Source organism: Pongo pygmaeus, chromosome 19 (genome assembly GCF_028885625.2).
Source record: "Pongo pygmaeus isolate AG05252 chromosome 19, NHGRI_mPonPyg2-v2.0_pri, whole genome shotgun sequence".
Lineage (NCBI taxonomy): Eukaryota > Metazoa > Chordata > Mammalia > Primates > Hominidae > Pongo > Pongo pygmaeus.
The window spans coordinates 68,236,510-68,258,812 of NC_072392.2; the positions used below are offsets into that span (position 1 = coordinate 68,236,510).

A 22,303-nucleotide genomic window follows, 5' to 3' on the forward strand; every position below is an offset into this window, starting at 1 on the left:
TACTAGATTCAATTAATTTAATAAAATAGAATATACATAGAGATTCTGCACAAACGTATTGCTTTCTCCCAACAGCTCCTGGTGTCGGGAACCTCAGCTGCACCGGGCCTCTCCTTCTGCCTGGAGCCAGAGTTGCCAGGGCTGCTGCTTTTAACTCTCTTTGGAAGTTCTGCTTGCAGGTACCCAGAGCCACTGAGGCAGGGAGGAGCGCCTCCGCCTCCTTGGTGTCTATATGGAACTTTTGTCAGGAATATAGCCCAGGAGGAGGAGCTAGGACTTGGCACCCAGTGGAGAAAGGTGAGTGGGAAAGTGGGGCAGGACTCAGGGGTCCAGGTCTGCTGGGTCAGAGGATAAACCGGAGAGACTCAGCACATCTTTCTTTGGGGAGGGCGAGGCAGCCATGCTGTCAGGGGGGCCAGAGGCCAAGGGATCCTTGGAGTCGCTGGACGGAGCCCTCCTCCGGAGGCAGACGCCAGGGCTGGGCGCGGGCCGAGGACCTTGGCTCTCGGGGGGGTCTATGGAGATACTAGGCGGGCTGAGTTTTTTCTTGGGCCGGCTCCCAGGCCCGCCAAGAGGCTGGCCCCCAAGGTTAGAGGGGTCTGTGCTCAGGTGGGGTTGGGAGCCGCTGTCCAGGCAGCTGACGGCGATAGAGTGTCTCCTCTGCTCATCCAGCCAGGACGTGGGCCGGCGCTGGCAGCTCTGGGCCTCCACGCTGTAGCACTTCTTCAGGTCCCGTGGGGATGGGGGCTCCTCCTGGCCGCCAGGGGGCAGGAGGTCTCCTGAAATCCAGCTCAGCTCCGTGTCCAACTCTAAGCTGCTTCTGGTCTCTGGAGGGCCCTTGCCCCAGTTGGGTTCTGGGCCTGGGCAAGGGGCTGGCGGGGGCATGTGCTTGGAGATCTTGCTGTGGCTGCGGGAGTGCTGCTGTGCCTGGGTGCCCGACTGGCCCCAGAAAGAGTAGGCCCGGGCCAGGGGCGGGGAGGGCCCACTCACCTCTGCCAGCAGGTCTTCCCGGCTGCCCAGGCCCTGAACGTCCAAGGAGTCAGTCCTTATTGCTGCCTATATGGGGTGGGGGAGGGCTCAGCCCAGCAGTCTCCTCTCCAGCATGGACTAGCCCTCCTGTCAAGCTGGCTGTGCCCCCCGCCCACCACCACCATGCACAGCAGGACCATCCTAAGCAGAGGTCCTGGTAGCCGCTCTTACTAGGAGATAGGGGTCATTGCAGCCTGACCTCTGTGGTCCACCATGCCTCCTCTCTCCCCACTAAACCCTGTCTTCCCTCCCCCATGCTCTGGTCTCCCCTAAGCCTACGAGAATCGCTCTCTCTGCAGCCCCTGCCTCCTGGGATATGAGAGAGAAGCCAGGCCATCTCTGCTCACTGAGCTGGCTCCTTCACGCCTCCCCGCCTCTGCCTAGACTTCCCCTTTGGCTCTGAATACCCTTCCTGATTGGCAAGAATCCCTCGATTTTACGGACTCAGGTTCTCTGTGACACAGTGTGTGACAGTCTCCGTCCCCAAGTAAAACCGACCCCTTCCTCTTCTGTGTCCCTGCTGCCCCCCACACATGGGTGTCTGGCAGCTGTGAGCTGAGGCTGCAATGATCTGATGGCAGGTATGTCTCCACTATTAGACTGTGAGCTTCAGGGGGCAGGGGCTGTGTCCCCGGTGCCTGGCACACAGAGGCTGCTTAGTGACTATTTGCAGAATGAATAAGGACTGTGCCTGCTCCCCCAAGCATGTGGGATTGAGATTCTCATGTGTCCACGCTCATGCCTCAGGATACACACATGGCATGGGCTGTGGCCTTATCACAGGTGGGCTCTGGGGCCGGGCGTGGTGGCTCACACCTGTAATCCCGGCATTTTGGGAGGCTGAGGCGGCCGGATCACCTGAGGTCAGGAGTTGGAGATCAGCCTGACCAACGTGGAGAAATCCCATCTCTACTAAAAATACAAAATTATCCAGGCATGGTGGCGCATGCCTGTAATCCCAGCTACTCGGGAGGCTGACGCAGGAGAATCGCTTGAACCCAGGAGGCGGAGGTTGCGGGGAGCCGAGATCGTGCCATTGCACTCCAGCCTGGGCAACAAGAGCGAAACTCAAAAAAAAAAAAAAAAAAAAAGAATGTGGGCTCTGGAAGGTGGGCCCCAGGCTTGGCCAAAAGTGAAGACACTTAAAACCTGCTTTGTGCCCCATAGCTCAGTCCAGAGTGTGGAGAAGAATTAGGAGGCAGCTCTGGTTGGTGAGGAAGGAAAGACCAGAGACTGGGGTTCTACCTCCGACCAGACAGGCGTGACCCTGGGCAAGCACTACCCCTTCTGGTCTCCAGGCCTGCTCAGTGGAACAAGGAACCGGGTGCAAATTTCAAGAAGGCACAGACCACTTCCGCTTTGCCCAGTACTGTGTCCCTGATATCTGCAACTGAGCCTGGCACATCACTGGCACACAATAAATATTTGCTGGAAGAATGAAAGTGTCAACCCAGGTCATCAGCAGCAGCAGAGGGTCCAGCCCCCAGGCCTGTGCCTGCCTTTCCACACCTGCTCACCTGGCGCCTGAGTGGCCTCTGAGCCAAAGGGGACCGTCCTGGTGGGGGCAGTTTGGGGATGGTACCCCAGGTTGGGGTGCTGTGGGGCTGGAGCAGATGAGGTGCATCTTTGGGAAGCTGCAGGATATAGCTGGTATCTGCTGGCTGGGAGTGAACGGACAAGACGGAGCCTGTGGAGGGAGGGAAGCAGGGGAGGGGTGGGGGGAGAGAATGGAGCTGGAGGGTTCAGGGGAGCAGGCTCCCACCTGAGCCCTCCCTTCCACTCTCTCCCCCTTATCAGGGCCTCTACCCTAACCTCCTTACCCCCTGGACTCAAAGCCATTCCCCCAGGCTGCAGGCTCCCCTGAGGTCAGAGAGACCTCTTTGGCTGCCTCAGTTCCCCATCCCTTCAGATCAGGACTGGCTTAGGCCAGGATGGAATCTCCCTGTGTGAGCCAAATTGGCCTGCTCTGGCCCTGGTACCTGACTGAGCTTTGGGGAGCCCCCAGCCCCTGTGTCCCAGGGGCCCCTCGGCAGTGCTCCCGTGCCGACACATGTAGCTGTCATTGGGCAGAGAGTGCGTTCGGCTGACCGCAGACTTCCGCACAGTCAGTAAGTCTGGTCCTGGCAGCTCCGTGGGGTGGGGCTGAATCTGCAAAAGGAACAGGGGAGGGAGGTGGAGGAAGAGGGTGTGTCTGGGTTTGGTAACTGAGGCAGCGCTGACAATAGAAAGCAGCAGCACCCCCCGCCCAGCCCTCACCCCCATGCCCTCCCAGGACAAGGTAGAGATGGGCATGAGCGTGGCTGGGGAGAGGGGCAGACACATGGATGAACCCTCCACACGCGGGGAGGAAGCAAGTAGGAGGGGGTCTGGGCAGCCGGGAGAGTCTGCAGGCCCTGCCCCCCACCCCCTGCAAAACTGCACACATTGCATCACCTTTAAGCTCCCACTGTGGTGGTGGAGGGGCGGGGAGGTATCCAGAGAAGGGAGAGCAGCCCCCAGCCCCCAGCCCTGCAGGTGGCTCACAAGCTCATTCTAAAGGCCCCATTTAGAGGCTCTGAAGGGAGTCCTGGTGTCCACAGGGGCGGGCTGGGGCCCTGACCCAGAGCAGCTCAGGGGAGGATTAAAATCTAACAGCAGGCCAGGCACGGTGGCTGGTGGCTCATGCCTGTAATCCCAGCACTTTGGGAGGCCAAGGTGGGCAGATCGCTTGAGCTCAGGAGTTTGAGACCAGCCTGGGCAACATGGCAAAACCCCATTTCTAAAAAAAAAAAAAAAAAAAAAATTAGCTGGATATGGTGGCGTGGCACCTGTAATCCCAGCAACTCCAGAGGCTGAGGTGGGAGGATTGCTTGAGCCCGGGGGGTCAAAGCTATAGTGAGCTGGGATCGTATCACTGCACTCCAGCCTAGGCAACAGAGTGAGACCCTGTCTCAAAAAAAAAAAGGCCAACAGCAGCCCCTACAACCCTGTGCTGTCGGTTGGGGAGGTGATGGGGAGAGGACCCTCCCAAGGAGCAGGGACCAGGCAGCTCAGGAGAGCTTGCAGGTTGCAGGCTGTTCATCCAGTTCTTACAGCAGCCCCAGGTCCCAGCACAGGGCCTGGGTTGGGTTCAGGTGGGTTGAATGGCAGATGACCACCAGAGGCGTGTCACAGCTGGCTCCCTGACCTCCACTTTAACCAATAACTCTGGCAGGTGAGGGTGGAAGCCAAATTCAGCTGCTCCCTTAGTGGACAGACTCGGGGTGGGAGTGGGGTTGTTGCTTTGTTTCAGAGAAGGGAGGTACTTAGCCTTGGACTCCAGCATGAGGGAGCCTAGGTTTGTTCTCAAGAGGTTTCTCCATCACTCTGTGACCCCCTTCCCCCTGAACCCTTCACCCCTTGTTCCCAGGGAGGCTGTAGGGGTCCTGTCCCCATGCAGGCCCAGCCAGTTAAATAGCCCCAGCAGGGCTGAGGATGGCTAAGTTGGAGGACAATCTTATTTTGCTTCCCCTCTCAGCCCCAGGCTCCACTACTGCCAGCCACCCAAGACCCCTAGGGACACCCCCGCCGGTGGTCCAGTCCCTGCCTCAGCTGGGCCCTCCTCTGACAACAGGAGGGGAACAGTGGAGAGGAGGGGGCTGCTCACAGTCAGAAGGGACGGGAGCTGGAGAAGGGAAAGGGTAGGGAAGCTGTCAGAGCACAGAGAAGCCCCTTTCACCCCACTGAGTTTGGTGAAGACGCAGGGACACACAGGGACAGTGACGGAGGAGACAGGAACAGCGCTCCAGGTGAAGAAGGGCATGGCAGTGGTGGCAGAGATGCGGCTCTCACCCACCACGTGGTGTGAAGGTCTCATGTTGTGGGGGGGTGGGGTGGGGTGGGGAGGAGTGGGGCAGGGACAGGGAGGGCTGGCTTGCACAGGGCTCCAAATTCATAGATTGACTCTGATGACACCTGTTTTGGGCCGTGTCACTCCTGGGTGTCTGGATTCACTTTTTCATAATGGCTGCTGCTGCCTCTATACCCTTCAGGGCAAGGCCCCAATTTAATCTTATCTAATCTCTTTGTCACCAGTGGGGGACCTGAAGACCTTGTGCCAGCAAAGCGTGGGCCACCGAGGGCCTGACAGTTGATGCCTCTGGGTGGAGCCTGGCAGCAAACTGAGAGGAGGCGGCCCCAGGACCCTCCCTGGGCCGATCTGGAGCCCTGCAGCCAGCCCAGCCCCGGGGGTGGCCGGGAGCAGTGAGGGCAGTGTGTATGTACATTGCTCTCCAGGGCACTAAGTAAGAGTGTGTGCATGTCATCAGGCAAAGAGTCATCCGTCAGAGCTAGAGAGCAGGACGGTTCAGACACAATCTCTGACGTCAGAGACAGAGCCTCCATCTCAGCTAGAGGGATCTAGACAGGGAGAGAGATGATCAGGCATGAGAAACCAGGACAGCGCACACGCGCGTGCGCACACATACACGCGCTCTCTCTCAGTCCCCACTTCCCCCTTTTCACGAAGCACGGGGGGTGGGAAAAAAGGCATCCCTTCTCTCTCCCCACCCTTTCCCCAAACAAGCTGACAGTGCCTCCCCGCACCCACTTCAACCCCCTGCTCTGATCAGAGAGGCTGCGGCAGGCACTGAAGAGCCAGAGCAAACACTGACAAAGCGAGGAGACACAGAAACACATTCTAAAGATACCCCAGGAGCCTCCCCAGCCCCTCCCACACTACCACCACCCAGGGAGGGAGCGGGAGGACCGAGGGCTTTCGACTCTCAAAAAGATGATACCAAAAAAAAAAAAAAAAAAATGAAGAAAGGCCAGCAAAGCACTGTCTCTCCTCCCGGCACAGACAGAGCGGCACGGGGGGGCGCCAGGGACAATGCCGCTAATCTGACGGCTGTTTTCTGACTATTCTCTCGGCTTCCAACAGCCTGGTAGGACTTGGCCTGCCCCCAGATTCTGACTTCTCCCCTCGTGGGCCCTCCTCCGCCTGCCTGCAGCCTGCTCGCCCTCTCCAACTTGGGCTCTGGGAGGTGTTCTCCTCCCGTTGGCCTGAAGTGGGCACACTCGAGTGGGCCGCCACACCATCTGGCTGGCTCACCTGGGACCCAGGGGGTGCCTCAGTGCCCACAGGATGCTAGGGGACAGTTGGACCATCCCTCCCGGAGCCCCATCACCTTCCCATCGTGTCCTCTTCTCCCACAACCTTTCCCTGTGAGCCTCTTTCAGGAAGGGGAGGCCTTGGAAAGGGACTCACTTTCCCACTGATCATTCTAGGTCATTGCCAGATCTGAGACTGAATCCCAACAAGAGGCAAGGTCCCTTCCCACATGAGGATCACTGTCCATTTTTTGGGGATCAGGCTAAAGGCTTCCTAAGAACCTGCCTGCCCCGCCACCCAAAAGGGCCTCTGGAGGACTCGGCTTTTCTGTCTCCAGCTGACACCTGTCTCCACTCCGGGTCTGCAGCCTCTCACCTAGGTGGAGGGAGGGTCGGGCCCTCTGTCACATGGTAGTAGGTGGTGGTGAGGGGATCAAGGGGAGGGCAGGAGGGCAGGAACAGCCCAGAAAGCAGAAGGCCTGGAATTAGATGGGACTGGGGGAGGGGGCCAAGTGGCGCTGTGGGAAGGGGCTGGGCTTGGGCAGGAAGCCAAGTCCTATTTCACACCAAGTTCTCAAAATCCACTCCCAGCTGGAGACTTCTATCTCTTTCAGGACAGAAATCAGTGGCTCCTGACAGCACTCACCATGCCCAGTGGGCTCCATGGCTTAAAAAGCCACCAAACTGAGGACTGGCAAGTGTGTGCTGGACACGAGCGGATAGAGAGACTGCAGCTTGGCAGCGGGCTCCCTGGCCACCTACACTGTCTCCGGAGGCCTTCCTCCCTGGATCTGATACCTCCTTCCCTCCACCCTCTAAGGTCCCACTGCCAACTTATCTTCTGCCCCATCCCCCCTTTTCTCTTCCAGATTCTTACAAATCCCCTCTCCCCTCCCCAAGCTCCTCCTCCACACACCCTTCTCTGTATCAGAGGGGCAATCTCAGCAGCCCTGCCTTCCAACTCTTTTCTGGAGGTGATCTCAGTCTAGAAGAACCCCTGACTGCCTCTTGCACTCAACTGAGGCCCCGAGGCTGCACTTTCTACAGATACCCAGTGGGCAGGAACACTCCCAGCTTCCCCAGAAGCATGGCACAGCGTGGCACAGCCCAGCGCGGTCAGGGGAGAGGGCACAGCACAGGGGCACAGTAACCTGTGGGTCGGAGCCTCCCAGGCTGGGGGCAGAAGGGAAGGCAGAGGGCTGGCCCCCTGGGCCTGCCAGCTCGTCCATCAGCTTCAGCTCCCACTCCAGGGAGCCCTGGATCAGCAGGGATATGGTGTCAAACAGCTGCCTGTCCTGGGGAGCCAGCCCGTAAGGGGAGCCGGAGAGGCAGGGGAGCAGGGGTCAGAGGGCAGTGATGGGAAGTGTCGTGGAAGGGGATTGACGAGAGACACAGGGAGAAAGAGGTGACACCCAGACAACACACATGCACATGTGCACACACACAAACACACACACACACACAAACACACACACACACAGCAACAAAGAGACAAAGAGGAGGGGGTGGGGAAGAGGGAAGGTGGAGGAGGAAGGAGAGATGGGAGATGGAAAATGAGTAGAGCCCACGGCGGGGGGAGAGAGAGAGAGAGGTAAAGAGAAGATAAAAGGATGGAGAGATGGAAGAGAATCAGGCAGGTTAAAGGGTGGGTAGGAAAGAGATTTGGCAGTCGGGCAAGGGTAAGAAAGAAACAGGAAGGAAACAGAAAACTTAGCCTTGAACCTATGAGTCAGGAAGGGAAGGCCAGACCAGGCTGGAGGAGCAGAGCATGGCTAAGCTGGCCCGTCTGCTGGGGTGGCCCTGTGGGGTGAGTGTGGGCAGCCATCCCTGGGGAGGGGCAGTGACTGCTTGCTCAGCATCCAGGACGGAGGGCGGGAGGCTCCAGGAGGAGCCCTAGGGTTTGCGTGCTGCCCGCTTGGCTCCCACCCGCCACCCTCCACACCCTTCTCCTGCCCCAGCTCCTCTAGCGGCCGGGGTGGGCGTCTGCTCACCGTGGGATGCTCCAGGGAAAAGTGTGAGGCTGATCTCGCATGGGCCGCTGGGTGCAGAGCCCCAGGCTTGGGGCTGTCGGGGCTGTCGGGGCCCTCGACCCCAGGCCAGAGGAAGGCGCTGCCCAGCGGCGAGTGGGGTTGGGGGCTGAGGGTCTTCATCTCCAGCTCCAGCTCAGCCTCCAGCTCGGCCTCCTCCTTGGCCTCCTTGTTGCTCTCCTCCAGGTGCTTCATCAGCACGGCGATCACCACGTTGACTAGCACGAACTGGGCCGTCAGCACGAAGGACACAAAGTAGATAGGCGAGATGACCGTGTTGTAGCAGGTGGACTCCTGATCACAGTCCCGGAGGGTGTCCTGGGGAGGGTGGAATAGAGGGGTGAGGCTGGGGAGGACGGTGGTTGGAGCTGTTGTGGAAAATCAGGTCACTGGTGTCACAGAGCATTGGAGGATGGGAAGGAAGGGGAGGAGGAGGGAGTGTTTGGGGGCAAAGGAGCACTACAAGTGAGAGTCAGAGCATGTTCCTGGGAGAGGTAGTTCCAGAGTGTTCTAGCAAGAGGGAGAGAAGGTCACATGCTTTTATTTGTGGCCAATTCATCTTCCCAAGGAATCCTAGCTCAGGAAGTGGGGCTGCCTCCCTGGAGCCTAGGCCAACCCTGGGCCCTTACCTTCATAATGCCGTTCCAGTTGTCACCTGTGGAGACTCGGAAGAGGGTTAGGAAGGCCATGCCAAAGTTCCGAAAGGTAGCATGCCGGCCCAGGCCCTCACAGGGGTGTGTCTCGTCACACTCTGGGGGAGGAGGGAAAGGGGGAGAGGCCCATGTTAGTCCAGGAGGCCCCTGGTCTCCAGCCCTGGCTCCTCCATCCTCCCCTACCCCAACTCACCCAGGTCTCCAAAGAGCTCCACGCCCAGAGCTGCAAAGATGAAAAACAACAACATGAAGAGAAGTCCCAGGTTCCCCACCTGGAAAAGAGGAGAAGAAATAGAAACGATGCCACTGGATCTCCCAGTCAGCTTCTCTGAGCCCCTTCCCTCTGGAAAGCACCTCCCCCTCCCCAGAGGCCCCCCCACCTTCCGGCTACCTGGGGCAGGGCCTGCATCACCGTGTCCAGCAGCGCCCGCATGCCCACAGCCATCTTCAGCAGCTTCAGCACTGCAGAACAGGACAACGTCATGAGCTGGCCCCTTTGGGTCCCTGGCCAGACAGCTGGCAGAGTCAGGGCCAGGGCTGGGCTGGGGCTGCTGGGATGGCCATCCCCCAGCCAGCCAGGTTGCATCCCCACCCTCAGCCCTGTCCCCAGCCTCCCTTGGCAGAAGGTGGGAGAAAGACCCATGGGAACCCACAGCCACCCAGGCCTTGGCCAGCCACAAAGCCGACCCTTGCTCTCGCTCCCTGGGCTGGTCACCCTAGGAGGGCAGGTGCGTGGGCTGGGCACCAACCTCGGGCAATGCGCAGCACCCTCATGATGCGGATGATGGTGGGGTTGATGGGCAGCGAGGCGTTGACCTCGATTTCCTCCAGCGTGATGCCCATGATGGACAGCAGCACAATGGCCAGGTCCAGCTGGTTCCACCTGGAAAGCCCAGAATACAGCTCCCTGAGTTGGGGGAAGGGGTTCCTGAAGGAGGGGGCAGTCGTGGCACAGAAAGACAGGGCTGGAAAGGAAGGCAGACATCAGCGGGTCCAGCCTCCCATCCCACAAAGAAGAGGCGTGGCTTATCTAAGGCCACACAGCCAACTGGTGGCATGAGTAGGACTAGGACTTTAGCTCAAAAGCCTCTGCTTTTCATTTGTATTCATTTGCTTTTTTTTTTTTTTTTTAATTTAGCACTTACATGGTGTTCACTATGCACCAGGCACTTTTAAGGGCTTTACAAATAGGAACTCACACCTGCAGTCCCAGCACTCTGGGAGGCTGAGGTGGGAGGATCACTTGAGCTCAGGAGTTCGAGAACAGCCTGGCAACATAGTGAGACCCTGTCTCTACTAAAAATAAAAATAAAAAATAATTAGCTGCGTGTGGCAGTGGGTGCCTGTAGTCCCAGCTACTTGGGAGACTGAGGTGAAAGGACAGCTTGAGCTCAGGAGGTCAAGGCTGCTGTGAGCCATGACTGAGCTGCTGCACTCCAGCCTGGGCATCAGAAACAAAACAAAACAAAACAAAACAAAAACAACCTCAAAACCAAATAGGAATTCATAATCTCACAGCTCTGTGATGTGGATACTATTATTTTCTCTCATTTTACAAATGAGGAAACTGAGGCACAGAGAGGTTAAGTAACTTACCCAAGGCCACCAGCTACTAAGTGGTGAGACCAGGATTCAAATCCAGTTCAGGCAGTCTGGCTCCAGGCTCTGTGCTCTTAAGCCCCAGGCTAGTCACACTGATTTCTAGCTGCCAGCATCCCCCAGGCCCTGTCTTGTCAAATTCTCTCCATGCCTTCCCATCTCCTGGTCCTCGATGGTCCCTAGTCCCCTACATCGGCCACAGGGTGGGGGCTGAACCTCAGGAATTAAGAAAGGTCTTTAGACACTAGGTCTTCCTGGGTATTTCCCCAAGAGACTCATTCCTTTCTATCTCTACGCAAGTCCCCGAGACCCCCCTCTTCTCCGTTACCTGTCCTGGAAGAACCGACGGAAACCAAAGGCCACAAGTTTGAAAACTGACTCCAAGACAAAGATGACAGTGAAGATGTAGTTGCAGATCTTCAGAGCCTCATCCAGAATCTGGCAGGGATGGGGGCAAGATGCAGGGTCCCTTAAGGCCCAGGGCTGGGGCCTGTCTCCCCGCCCCTCCATCATACCACCCAGGTCTGAGAGGCGGGGGAACTCCAAGGAGACCCGTCTTCTCTGTTCCCGCCATGATGGCTGGCCATTAGCCACCACTCCAGAAGGGAGTAGGGTACTCATTCACATGAATGAATCAACCTTATGCTAAAGGATCTTTCTCCTTGGGAGATGGTGAGGAGGTCACATGAGAATGTACTAGAAGACACGGCATGCCAGGACGGGAAGGGGCCTTGTGCATTACAGATTCAACCCCCTCATTGGACGGATGGGGAAACCGGGGGCTGGAAGGCAGCCAAGGGAGGCTGACTGGAGAAGTGGCAAGGTCACAGGTGAGCTTTGGAGCTGGACGTTCGCTAGAATCTCAACTCCAGAAGGGCAGGCATCCATCTGCCTTTTTACCCTCAAAGATCCAGAGCGCAGCTCATAGTAGACACTCAACATTTGCTGGGTGAAGAAACCAGGTCCTCCACTCCCTTTCTGTGTGACCTTGGCCACATCAACTAACATCTCTGAGCCTCAGTGTCCTCATCTATAAAACAAAGATGATACCCACCTCCAAGGGGCACAAGAGGAACCTATGTAGTGTGCCTAGCACTTGCTTGGCACAGAGGTACCCTGGCTCAGGCTGTGTTAACCTTGCCCAGAGGTTCCGCAGCTGGAGGTGAGGGGGCCAGATGGCTGGTCCACTCGCTCCTACCTGGGGCTGCTGGTAGTGCTCCATGGCCATGGTGACCACGTTCAGCCCGATGACACCTGTGATGAAGAGATCCAGGTAGTGGCTGGTGCACAAGTGGTGGACGAGGAGCCGGAAGCGGGAGTAGTCAGAGTAGTAAGGTTTGCACTGGGCTTCTGATGGGGCAGGGGGAAGAGCAGAGCAAGTGTCAGGCCCGTGCCCCCCACACCCCTCCACCCCCAGTCCCTCACAGCCACCAGCCTCTAACGCCAGAACCGAAACATTCCATAATCATCACCATCCTCGCCCTCCCCACGCTGCCCCTTGGTGGGGGCAGCCGTCTGGGCGTGTCCCCCTCCAAGCATCTGTTGTACTGGCTGCAGTTGAGGGCAGGATGGATCAGGACATGCAGAGCCCCCCACCTACATTAGACGCCAGGTGAGCCCCCTCCCCTAGGCAGCCTCCAAAATCCACCAGCCCCTCATAACACCCTCGATTCAGTGTTCCGCAGCAAGGCCAGATCGACACGATGAAAAACAACTGGTCTCCTCAGGCTCAGAGGATGCTCCATCAACGGGGAGGCAAAGGCTTTTGCTCCTTCACCAAGCTCAGCCCCCCGGGGGAGCAGAGGAGATTACACAGAGCTGGGATTTGGAGATAAAACCGGAGATTGGAAATTGGACATCTTCTTGGCTGGCTGCACTGACCCACCCAGAGGGCCTCCAGTGTCAGTGAGGGCAAGAGGGGAGGCCTTGGGGCTCTGCTCCATCCCAGACTCAAGCTGGGAGGGCCCCACCTGTTGGACTCACCCAGTTTCTAATGAGGCACTGCCCAGCCTGCTCCTGGGTGTTTGGGCAGCCTTAGACTGCAGGCCGGGCTGGAAGCACTGTCTGAGATCTGTCAGAGGCATAATATTTCTCTTGTAATTAGTGAACCACTTAGTCATGAAAATCACGGAGCCAGAAGGTTGGGCTGCCAAGAAGGCAGAATAAATCTGGGGGCAGGAGATTTCAGGGGGGCCCTCTTCCAGGTGCTGAGGAAGGGCCAGGCCAAGTTGGGGCACATGTTCTCGGGAGGATGTTGACAGATTGGTCTCCCACGAAGCCACAAAGAAGGAAGAGGCTTTTCACGGGGAGGTGTGTGGCAGCCTCAGGTCCCAGACAGCCCTTCCGTGTCTCAGGAGGTCTAGGGGGAAGCCAGCCAGTGAGGGCTGCCGCCTCTGAGGCCTGAGCCAGGGGGTAGCTGGCTTAGGGGCAGCAGGAAGCTTTGGGCCCAGGCCAGCTCAGATGTAACTGTCCTTTCCCATGCACAGGACCATTGAACAGAGAGGTAAACTGAGGCAAGGAGCAGCCTGGGGTGGGCTCCCACCCGAGGCTGAAGGAAGAAGAGCACCCAGGTATTGCACATCCAGCCTCGTGGGTTGCCATGCTCCGGGCCCACTTGGCCACTCTCCAGCATCGGCCTTGAGGTGTGGATGACCACGGAGCAGACAGTCCCCGGCACTCTGCTGTGCCTTAGGCGTGCATGAGGCCATCTTCCTGTTTTCAGAGATCGGCCAGCCAACTGTGGCTCTGTTTGTTCGAGAACAGAGCCCCAAGAGTGTGGGGCTGGAGAGCCTGGGGCAAGGGAGGACAGGAGGCTACGGGTCATCTACACCACGATGGTGGAGGGTGGGCCGGGTGGGCCGGGCCTCTTCCTTCCTTCCTTGAGTACCACAAGAACCAGAGGGCGCTAGTCGCCCTGCATTGCCTGAGCAGCCGGAACGTTTTCTCTGCATTAATCTCCATAAATGCCGAGAGCACCCGATCCCATTATGCTAAAATATGAATGGAGAATTAACTAAAATGTTTGAATACAATTAGGTTAGAAAAAGCGGCTCCTTATTAGCCCCATTATTAGCTGAGACAATGTAGAGGAGAGGCTGGGAGAGTTGCCCCCCTCTCCCCGTCACCCCAGCCTGACTCTGTAGGCAGTTCCAGGCCAAACGGAGCAGCTGCTCCCACCAACTCTGGCCTTGCGCTAGGGGTCTGTGGGGTGGGTGGGCTTCAATTCAGCCGGGACCCTCCTCCAAGAGACCCAGAAGGAAGGCGGGGCAGGAGGACTGAGGCAGGACATCTGCTTATAGACAGGTCCCGGCCCCTGAGGTCTGTACAAACGCCCCTCCACCCTGGCCCCTACCCCAGACGGCAGGTGCTGAGGCTGCCAGAAATCCCCCATTAGAGCGCAGGTCCAAAGAGTACCAGGCCAATCTGATCAGCATCTCCTCGGGCAACCCCTTTGTTTTTCAGAGGGAGAGAATGAAGCCAGGCAAAAAGTGAGTCATTCAGCTAGCTACGAGGCATGACCGAGCTGGACCCGAACTTCCAGCCCAAGTCCCTCGCCAGTTGCCAGGTGGCTACAGACACAAGGCTTTGAGACTTTGGCCCAGAGGACACCCCTGGATGGTCTGCCCAAAGGCCTCCACAGTTGGGGCCTGGTGATGCCACCCCCCTTTGCTGCTCTCTGGACCTCGGCTCTGCAGGCAAGCATCCGGGTGTGGAGAAGAAATAGAAAGCCCCTGGGAGGAGCCTTGGGCAAGCCTGCTGCTTTGAGAGCTCCAACCATAGCCCAGGAGGAGCCTGGACCTGTGGTCACTGATGCATTGGTAGCTGTGGCACCACCTCCCTGCCTCCCACCAGGATGAGCTGCCTTAGGTGGAGAAAATACCAGAGTCAGATAGTGGGGGGAAGGGCATATCTGGGGCGGCCCAGGCCCCCAGTTAGGGGCAGGGAGGGAGGAGTGCAGAAGGAGGGCTGCAAGGCAACAGGCACAGTGAGTTAGTAGGAGTCACAGGGAGCCCAAGGCACGGCCAGGGCGGAGGGTTTGCAAAGGGGAGTGGCAATGAGTAGGCGGAAGACAGGGGTCACTCCCAAGGACACAGGCCCCCCACGGCAGAGGCCACACCTTCAGCTGCCGTGCCCAGGCCTGATCACTGGGTCCCGGCCTGGTGGAAGGAAAGAGGGTGAGTGAGTGGAGGTCGATGCCGCAGGTGGCCAAGGAGAGTGGAGCTGGTGTTGGAGGCTTAGCTGTCCTGTGGGGCAGCCTGATGACCCAGCAGCCCCGGTCCCTCCCTCCATCTGGGAAGCCGGGGTGGACCCAGGCGTCTGGTCAGGCCCATTCCCCTGATAATCACAGGCTCTGCTCTTCTGCCTTTCCCTAGGGTCTGGCTCTCCCTCTCCTGCTGGGAGCAGCACCAGGACAGGAGTGCTAGCAGGGAGGTGTGGTGCACGGGTTTGATTCCCAGCAGCCCTGGACTGCGTTTGACTCTGTCCCCATCCCCCTAGTGGGTAGATCAGTGCATCTGCACCGCTGTAGGAGAACCTCTGGGGTAAGGCCCAGGAATCTGTGTTTATGCTTTCCAGGTGATTCTTATGCACATGGAAGTTTGAAAAGCTCTGGCATAGGCCACGCAGAACTCCAGGTCCTAGGAAGTGGGATATAGGATGATCTGAGCCCTTGTTCGGGGTCTCTGAGTCCTCATCAACAGCCAGGGAAGGTAACTGGTGTACACGCCTGCGTGTGCCACCCCAGGATACAGTGGGGTCTGTCCACTTCAGGAGCACAGCAGAAGGTACCCGGAATGGGAGTGCAGTGCAAGGGTCACGAGAGTGTTTAGCACTGAGTGGGCGAGTCACGTCTTAGGGGCCATGAGAGTCTGCATGTGTTGATTTCTGGGATAACACCCAAGGTGGAAAAGTCTCTGTGGGCTAGCCCTGCGCTAGGATGTTTTGGGGTGAGTGTGAAAGTGTGCACACTTCAGTCTACAGACCAGGTGGGCCCGTAAGAGAAAAGCTGAAGGCCACTTCTTCCTTCCCTCCCCTCATCCCCTAACAAGTCAGGAATTTGCAAGACAGCCTGATGCAGAGATGTGGGGACCCTGGCAATCCAGACACAAACCAGCCAGAGACTCCTGAGCCCCAGAGAGGCAGTCTCTCAATGCCAAACACCACTGCTTAGCATCATGGGGCCATAGCACCGAGGGCCTCAGGGATGACCTACTCAATGGAGGCTCAGAGGTTCTCTCTTGGGTGGGTCCCTGAGGCCCCACAGATCATGACGCCCAACATCCCCAGGGCAACATCTGCCTGATTCTAGCTTCCAGGGGAGTGGGGAAAGTGGAGCCGGTGGTTCCCAGACTGAAGTTCCAAGCCTGCAGGAGCCATGGGGGTCCTTATGTTCTCACTCTCTCTCTTTTTTTTTTTTTTTTAAATGGAGTCTCACTCTGTCACCCAGGCTGGAGTGCAGTGGCGCGATCTCGGCTCACTGCAACCTCCGCCTCCCGGGTTGAAGCGATTCTCCTGCCTCAGCCTCCCGAGTAGTTGGGATTACAGGCATGTGCCACCACGCCCGGCTAATTTTAGTAGAGACGGGGTTTCACCATGTTGGCCAGGCTGGTCTCAAACTCCTGACCTCATGATCCGCCCGCCTCAGCCTCCCAAAGTGCTAGGATTACAGGTGTGAGCCACCGCGCCCAGCCCTTATGTTCTTTCCAATACTTCAAAAAGCTTGAAAGAAACCCTATACTTTGCCTGTGTTAAGGCCCAACAGACTAATTTAATGACGAAATGGTCTTTCTTTGCCATCATTTAGTGCGTAACCTTCTGCAGCTCAGAAGCTGTGATTAGCAATTAGATGTGCCTCTGATTAGTAAAAATGATGAAAGAAAGTCATTATTGAAGTGCTCTTAACTTCATAGACAGCCTTCTAAAGTGTGAAGTCTGTTGGAGGAGATGATAACTGGGGGCCTTGGGGATGAACAGCTTGGGAACCACCAGCTGGAGACATAGTGTTATGAGGCCCCACAGCCCTGCCACGGACTCCATGAGCCTCCACACCTCCATCTGGGGGCCAGTGGGGGAGAGGGGAGCAGGGGACCGAGGGACCATGGAGGGTGGGCTGGACCAGGAGGCTCTTCCCAGAGACACGGCTCTTGAAAATAAGGACCCAAGTCACTCCCAAATCTTTGGCTTTTTTTGGAAGAAGCTCGTGGCCAACTCAGGCCTTTGATTCCCAATTCCTGCTGTTTGTAGCGATGACGCAGCCACCGTGATCACTTGACTATTAATGAGTCTGTTCAATTATTCATCGTTACATTTTTAAAACAAATCCTTCCCCTCTCTGCTCCTCTCATCCTGCTCCCTTGGATCAAAGTCTCCCCTCAGACAAAAGGAGACAGGAGAGATTTGCAGCTCTAATAATCGACCGGTGAGTTACAAGGAGGAGGCACGGGAGGGAAGAGGTAGCGGGAGATGGGGAGCTTGGCCGGCCAAGGAAGCCCTTGCTGGGAAGGTGGGCTCTCCAAAGGGCGTCGGCAGAGAGGCCTCAGGCCCTCGCCTCTCGTCCAGTTTGGCGCAGGCCTGCGGGATGCTGCAGAGCCCAGCGCTTCAGCCCCTGCCCTCTTGGGGACCCCAGGGACCCTCACCCCTTCACCCCAAGAGGATAGAATCAATGAGCCACGGGGAGGGAGTGAAGAGCATGTCCCCACGCGCATGAGCCCACACCCCAGACGCAGTACCTGACGCAGCGCTGGCTGAGCTGCCGGAAGCAATTACATCGTCCAGCATTAGATCTAAAAGAACGAAACACGACATTGGTCACTGGCCGGACCAGGTGCGCTGGGCAGGGCCCCTCAGGGGCGGCTTCCCCTCAGCTCCCACCTCACTCTGCCTATGGGTGGGGTGCGCTGAGCATGGGTGGCTGGCTCTGAATGTCTAGCCCGAAGCTGGGGGCACAGGGTACTTGAGGAAGCCAAGCAATGTGGCTAGCTGGTCAGGGTCACGGGGCAGGGAGGCACTGGGAGGGGCAGGCAGCTGGTCATTGGCACAGATGTCCACTTCTCCCGCGTTGTGGCCTCAGCTGCACCTGAGACAGCTACAGACCCCAGAAGGGGAGCCAGCTGGGCAGGCAGGGGCCACAAGTGCCGCCTGCCAAAAGAATTCCATCTGCCCGACTGTGAGGAGGGGGTGGGGAGGATGGAGCAGGAGTGGGACGGTGGCCACGGAGGACAGTGCACCTGCTCGGCTGCAGACATCCACAGGGAAGCCGAGCCCGGACCCCTACCCGGAGCCGAGCAGAAGGCCTTGTGGGTGCTGATAGTGAGGGTGGGGGACATGGAGAATGGCACCTCCCATTGCTGCCCAGAGGCCAGTGTCTCCCCCACATCCTGGAGCAGCTCCCGCTCTTCACAGGGAACACAAGTCCCCTCCCACCTCCACCCTCGTCTGCAACTCCCACACTCTCCCCCCTCCTCACAGTGCCACTCCCAGGCCGCGGGAGATAGAGCTGACAGCAGAGGGGAGGCAGGGGCACGGCAACCCCTCACTCATTTGGTGGTACTCACATGTGAACACACCAAAGGAAAACTCAGGCCACCGCACCCATCTTATCGGCGGAAGGAAGACGATTTGTGAAAAGGTGAAGAGAGCATGGGAAACCCTCACCCCAGACAGAGAGAGACACACAGACAGACACACAAAGGCTTAGAGAAACCCACACAAAAGACACTTAGAGAGACGTGGGCCGTGACTGAGAGAGAGAGGCGCGGAGATTACGCTGTACCAGGCAGATGGGAGCCCTGGAACCCGGGAGAGAGGGAGACAGGTGCAGACGCACCTGGGGATGCCCCAGAAACAAAGGGGCCTGGGCGCCTGCCGCGTCTCTCACATCCTTCCTGGCCTCTGTCTTCTCACTTAGTCTCGGCCCACCCATGGCATAAGGGCATGAGGACGGATGGATGGGGGCTTCACCCACCCAATGCCAAGAGATGCTGGGGAGCACAGGTGAGGAGGTGAGGGGCTGCAGGGGCCCAGGTTATTCCAGAACTTCCAGAACTTCCCCAAGCCAAGGGGAGTTTTCTTTTTTTGTTTTCATTTTTGCTTTTTTTTTTTTTTAGTTTAGCAGAAATATATATATATATATAATGGTAGAAAGTTTTGTTAGAGATAGGGAGGGAGGGGTGTCTGGGTTCTCTTTCACGCTGTTGTCCATTACTGAGTTCTGCTGAGGCTTTGCTCGGCAGCTGCAGACACTAGGTGGGTGCAGGGTTGAGATGCTTGCTGCCCACCCTGGGCCTCTAGATGCTGGCATGGGGCAGTGGAGCAGCCAATGAGGCTCCTCTGAGAGTCAAGCTCGGGGGGGGCTGGGTGTCAACCTCCATTTGGTATCATCTGGAGAGGATGATGCTGAGGTCCTGGGAGCCCCCAGGGTGGGGACAGCTCCCCCTACCCATGGGGCTGAAGTGGTCTGCTTCATGCTCGCTCTAAAGGCAGACATGCTCTTGGGGGGAAGGAGGTGAGGAGGGGGGTGGGAGCCTCTTCTCCCTGCCCCCGGCCCCAGCACCCAGCCCCCTGCAGTCGCAAGGCCAAGGTCAAGCACGACCCAGAGAGAGGTGGAAAGACTACCGACCAGCCATCTGCTTCTCCTTACTCCTTCTCTTTTTCTCCAGTCTTCGTAGGCGCTTCTCCTCCCGCCGCCGGGCCTCCTCTTCCTCCTGGTGCTGCCGACACTTGTGGAAGTTCTCCACCACCACACCCACAAACATGTTCAGGACAAAGAAGGCCACAATGAGCAGGAACGAGATGAAGTACAGCAGCATCCAGGGGTTGTGGTTCATGATGGGCTGGCGGGGAGCAGGAAGGACAGGCGGAGGCATCAGCCCGAGGGCAAGCTGTCTTAGGAGCTGCCCACAGCCTAGGTTCCTGCAAACCCAAATAGCTACAGCCACCTGACAGGCGATGGAAATGAATGGTGTGGGTTTGATGTGAAGCAGCAGGGAGGGGCAGGGACTGTGGTAAAGGGGAGAGTAGATTCTCCATCCAAAACTGCCTCTTTGTTCTGGCTGACTCCTGCCCTGAGGGAATGCAAGCCCAGTGTTCCCAAATCTTCAGACTTTTCCTGAGTAGACACAAATCTGGATTTCTGTGTAAAACTCACCATTTTTTTTTCTTTTTTAGAGACAGGGTCTTGTTCTATTGCTTAGGCTGGAGTGCAGTGGTGCGATCACAGCTTATTGCAGCCTCGAACTCCTGGGCCCAAGAGATCCTCCCACCTCAGCTGGGACTCCAGATGATACCACCACACCTGGCTAATTGTTTTTATTTTTAGTAGAGCTGGGGGTCTTGCTATGATGCCCAGGCTGGTCTCCAACTCCTGGCCTCAAGTGATCCTCTTGCCTAGGCCTCCCAATGCACTGGCATTACAGGTGTGAGCCACTGCACACAGCCCAAATTCACCAGTTTAAAAATATTCATCACTAATTCAAAAAATGTTAAACATGTTGTAGACCAATAAAACATGCCCAGATTTGGCCCACAGGCTACCAGCAACAGCCTCTGCTGTAAAATGTGATGCTTCTTTCATGGCATTTTGCCACCCTGCCTTGCTCATTCTGTCCTGGAATCAGCCCATGCTGAGTGACCTGAGCCCACAGATGGATCCTGCCCACCTCAGCCCTACCTGCTGGTCCACGCCCACAGCATCCAGCCCATCGTACATGATGTCCACCCAACCATCCTTGGAGGCCAAAACGAACAGGGACATCAGGGCCTGATAGGGAGGAGGAGAAGGAGACATTTGAAGTCTAGGATGTGTGGCTGAATCACCTACCACCTGCCCCCAAAGTGTCTCCTGCATCAGCTCCAAGTACCCCAGCCCTCGAGGGGTCAAGCTGGAGTCACACTCCAGGCTCCAGGAGAGCCCTCCCTCTCAGGGTTCCATAGCTGAGCTGCAGCTGGAGGGGCCCTGAGAGATGGTCACACCCTCTGCCCTCCACCAGGTAGGACAAGGGACCAAGAAACCCTGGAAATCCAGAAACCAAAACCAGGGTGGGTCTGGGAAGCAAAACTGAGCAAGCAACTTCATTTTCTACATTTCTGTTTCTGCAAATATGGAGTGAGGAAAGGAATTATCTTGACAATATACCCGTCCCTTCCACCATGTTAAAGAAATATATACATCATCTCATTGCATCCTTACTGTGACCTCCGAGGAGATTCTATTCACCAGTGAATGGAGGTGACTCCATTCACCAGTTAATGAAACTGAGGCCCTGGTAAGTCAGCTGCTCCAGGTCATTGAGCTGACAATGGTGGGGTCAGGATTTGCACAGGATTCACATCCAGGGCTACCTGCCCCTACTGCCATGTGTGCTTCCTGCTCCACCATGTAGCTCTGTGGCCCTGGGCAAGCCCCTTACCCTCTCTGAGCCCCTGTTTCTTCATATTTAAGGACAGCTAGAGACCCCATGGGCCCACTTTTTGGGGCACCGCGGGATGGACTGGGCTTTGCGACATGCTGCTGGTTAGACAGCAGAGGGTGTGAAGGGCTGATCTCTTCGTGGAGCCCACCTCCACTGGAGTCAGCAGGTATCATTAAGCATGGCCCTGTGCCCCCTCCAGCCTCCTTCACCACAGCCCCACCTCTGAGCCTGGGGCTCACCTGGCCGAGGTTGTCGAAGTTGTACTTGTGCCGGACCCACCGGTAACTGGCCTCGGCACAGTCCGATTTATTGGTGATGTTCCTGGTATCCTCGCCCTGGCACACGAAAAACTTCCCTTTGAAGAGCTGGACACACATTCCCAGAGACAGAGAAAAGTGAGCTGTGACCACAGGAAGCCCAGGACTCCTGAGCCCCACCCCCACACCAGCCTGGGCACATTTTGGGTGAGTGTGGGGTGCTCTGCTCTGGGGGCAGTCAAGTCAGGGAAACACTGACAAGAGTCTCCCCTGCCGACGCCCCCTTCCTTTCCAAGAGTGGGGAGGAAAGGTAATCCGGGCGGGCAGTGGGAAAGGGTGGAGGCGGGTAACAGTCATTCATCTTCCACCAATGGTTAGGCCAGGCGTGTGCCAAGTGGGAGTCCCCAGCATCATCTGGGAACATGCTAGAAACACACCTTCTCAGGCTCAGCCCAGATCTATTGAATCATACACTCTGAGGTGGGGGAGCAGCAATCTTTTAACAAGCTGTTCCGGTGATTCTGACGCAAATTCAAGTTTGAGAACCAGTGAGCTAGGCATTTAATTCTCACAGCAACTCTGGGTGGGGGAGTGGGTATCTTCAACCCCACTTTACAGATAAAACAACTGAGGCTCAGAGAAGTTAATCCACTCACTAAGGTCCCATAGCCAGCAGGTAGCAGAAAGGGGGCTTGAACCCAGGTCTGTCTGATCAGAAAGCTCACCCTCATTCCAGTATAAACCAGGCTATGTATGACTACTGGTGAAAAAGGGAAGGCAGGACCAGGGGGCCTGAGCAAACTGCTCGAAACAGACCTAAATCCACCGGAAGGACTGGGCTCAACAATGCTTCACTCTACTGACCCAAGGAGGCTGGGAAGTGAGGAAGGGGAAGGGCACTGGGTGGGAGTGGGGAGGGTGTACAGAGAGGCACCACACAGCTTTGGTAAATGCACCCCAGCCTGGTCCCTAGGGCTACAGAATTTCCAGGAAGTCAGGGAACAGCCCCCCGACCCAGGGCAGAGTGGACATCCCAGGAAGCCAAGGGAAGGAGGAGCGGGGAAGGGAGGGTGTAGCCACCCAGGGGCTCCCACGCTGCCTGAACAGCCAGCTGTCTACCCTGCAGCTGAAACAGCTGGAGCCAAGGGCCCTGGAAGACTATGATGGAGGGGCTCCCCGGCCCCCTGAGGCGTCTGCTGAATCCTGCAGGCAGCTCTGGCTCTTTCTCTTCCAAAGCCAAGTCTCCTCCCTGGGCCCAA

At 57.3% G+C, this 22,303-nt stretch overlaps 1 protein-coding gene across 19 annotated transcripts in view; it reads right to left on the reverse strand.

Moving 5' to 3' along the window:
• Window positions 1–22,303, reverse strand: part of CACNA1G (calcium voltage-gated channel subunit alpha1 G) — a 66,556-nt gene continuing 44,253 nt past the window's right edge. For 4 of the 19 annotated variants that reach the window (XM_054460106.2, XM_054460103.2, XM_063656990.1 and 1 more), the window contains 13 exons: window positions 21,027–21,152; window positions 20,046–20,135; window positions 19,017–19,209; window positions 11,577–11,728; window positions 10,707–10,816; window positions 9,529–9,662; window positions 9,171–9,241; window positions 8,973–9,051; window positions 8,756–8,877; window positions 8,091–8,444; window positions 3,009–3,177; window positions 2,547–2,716; window positions 1–1,056 (listed from right to left, as the gene is read on the reverse strand). In XM_054460106.2, the coding sequence (XP_054316081.1) occupies window positions 322–1,056; window positions 2,547–2,716; window positions 3,009–3,177; window positions 8,091–8,444; window positions 8,756–8,877; window positions 8,973–9,051; window positions 9,171–9,241; window positions 9,529–9,662; window positions 10,707–10,816; window positions 11,577–11,728; window positions 19,017–19,209; window positions 20,046–20,135; window positions 21,027–21,152 (2,505 nt within the window). In that variant the 3' untranslated portion in view covers window positions 1–321. Of the gene's footprint in view, window positions 1,057–2,546; window positions 2,717–3,008; window positions 3,178–5,271; window positions 5,407–7,250; window positions 7,395–8,090; window positions 8,445–8,755; window positions 8,878–8,972; window positions 9,052–9,170; window positions 9,242–9,528; window positions 9,663–10,706; window positions 10,817–11,576; window positions 11,729–17,106; window positions 17,161–18,995; window positions 19,210–20,045; window positions 20,136–21,026; window positions 21,153–22,303 lie in introns of all 19 variants that reach the window. The other 15 variants (XM_054460104.2, XM_054460100.2, XM_063656988.1 and 12 more) reach the window with 9 other exon arrangements.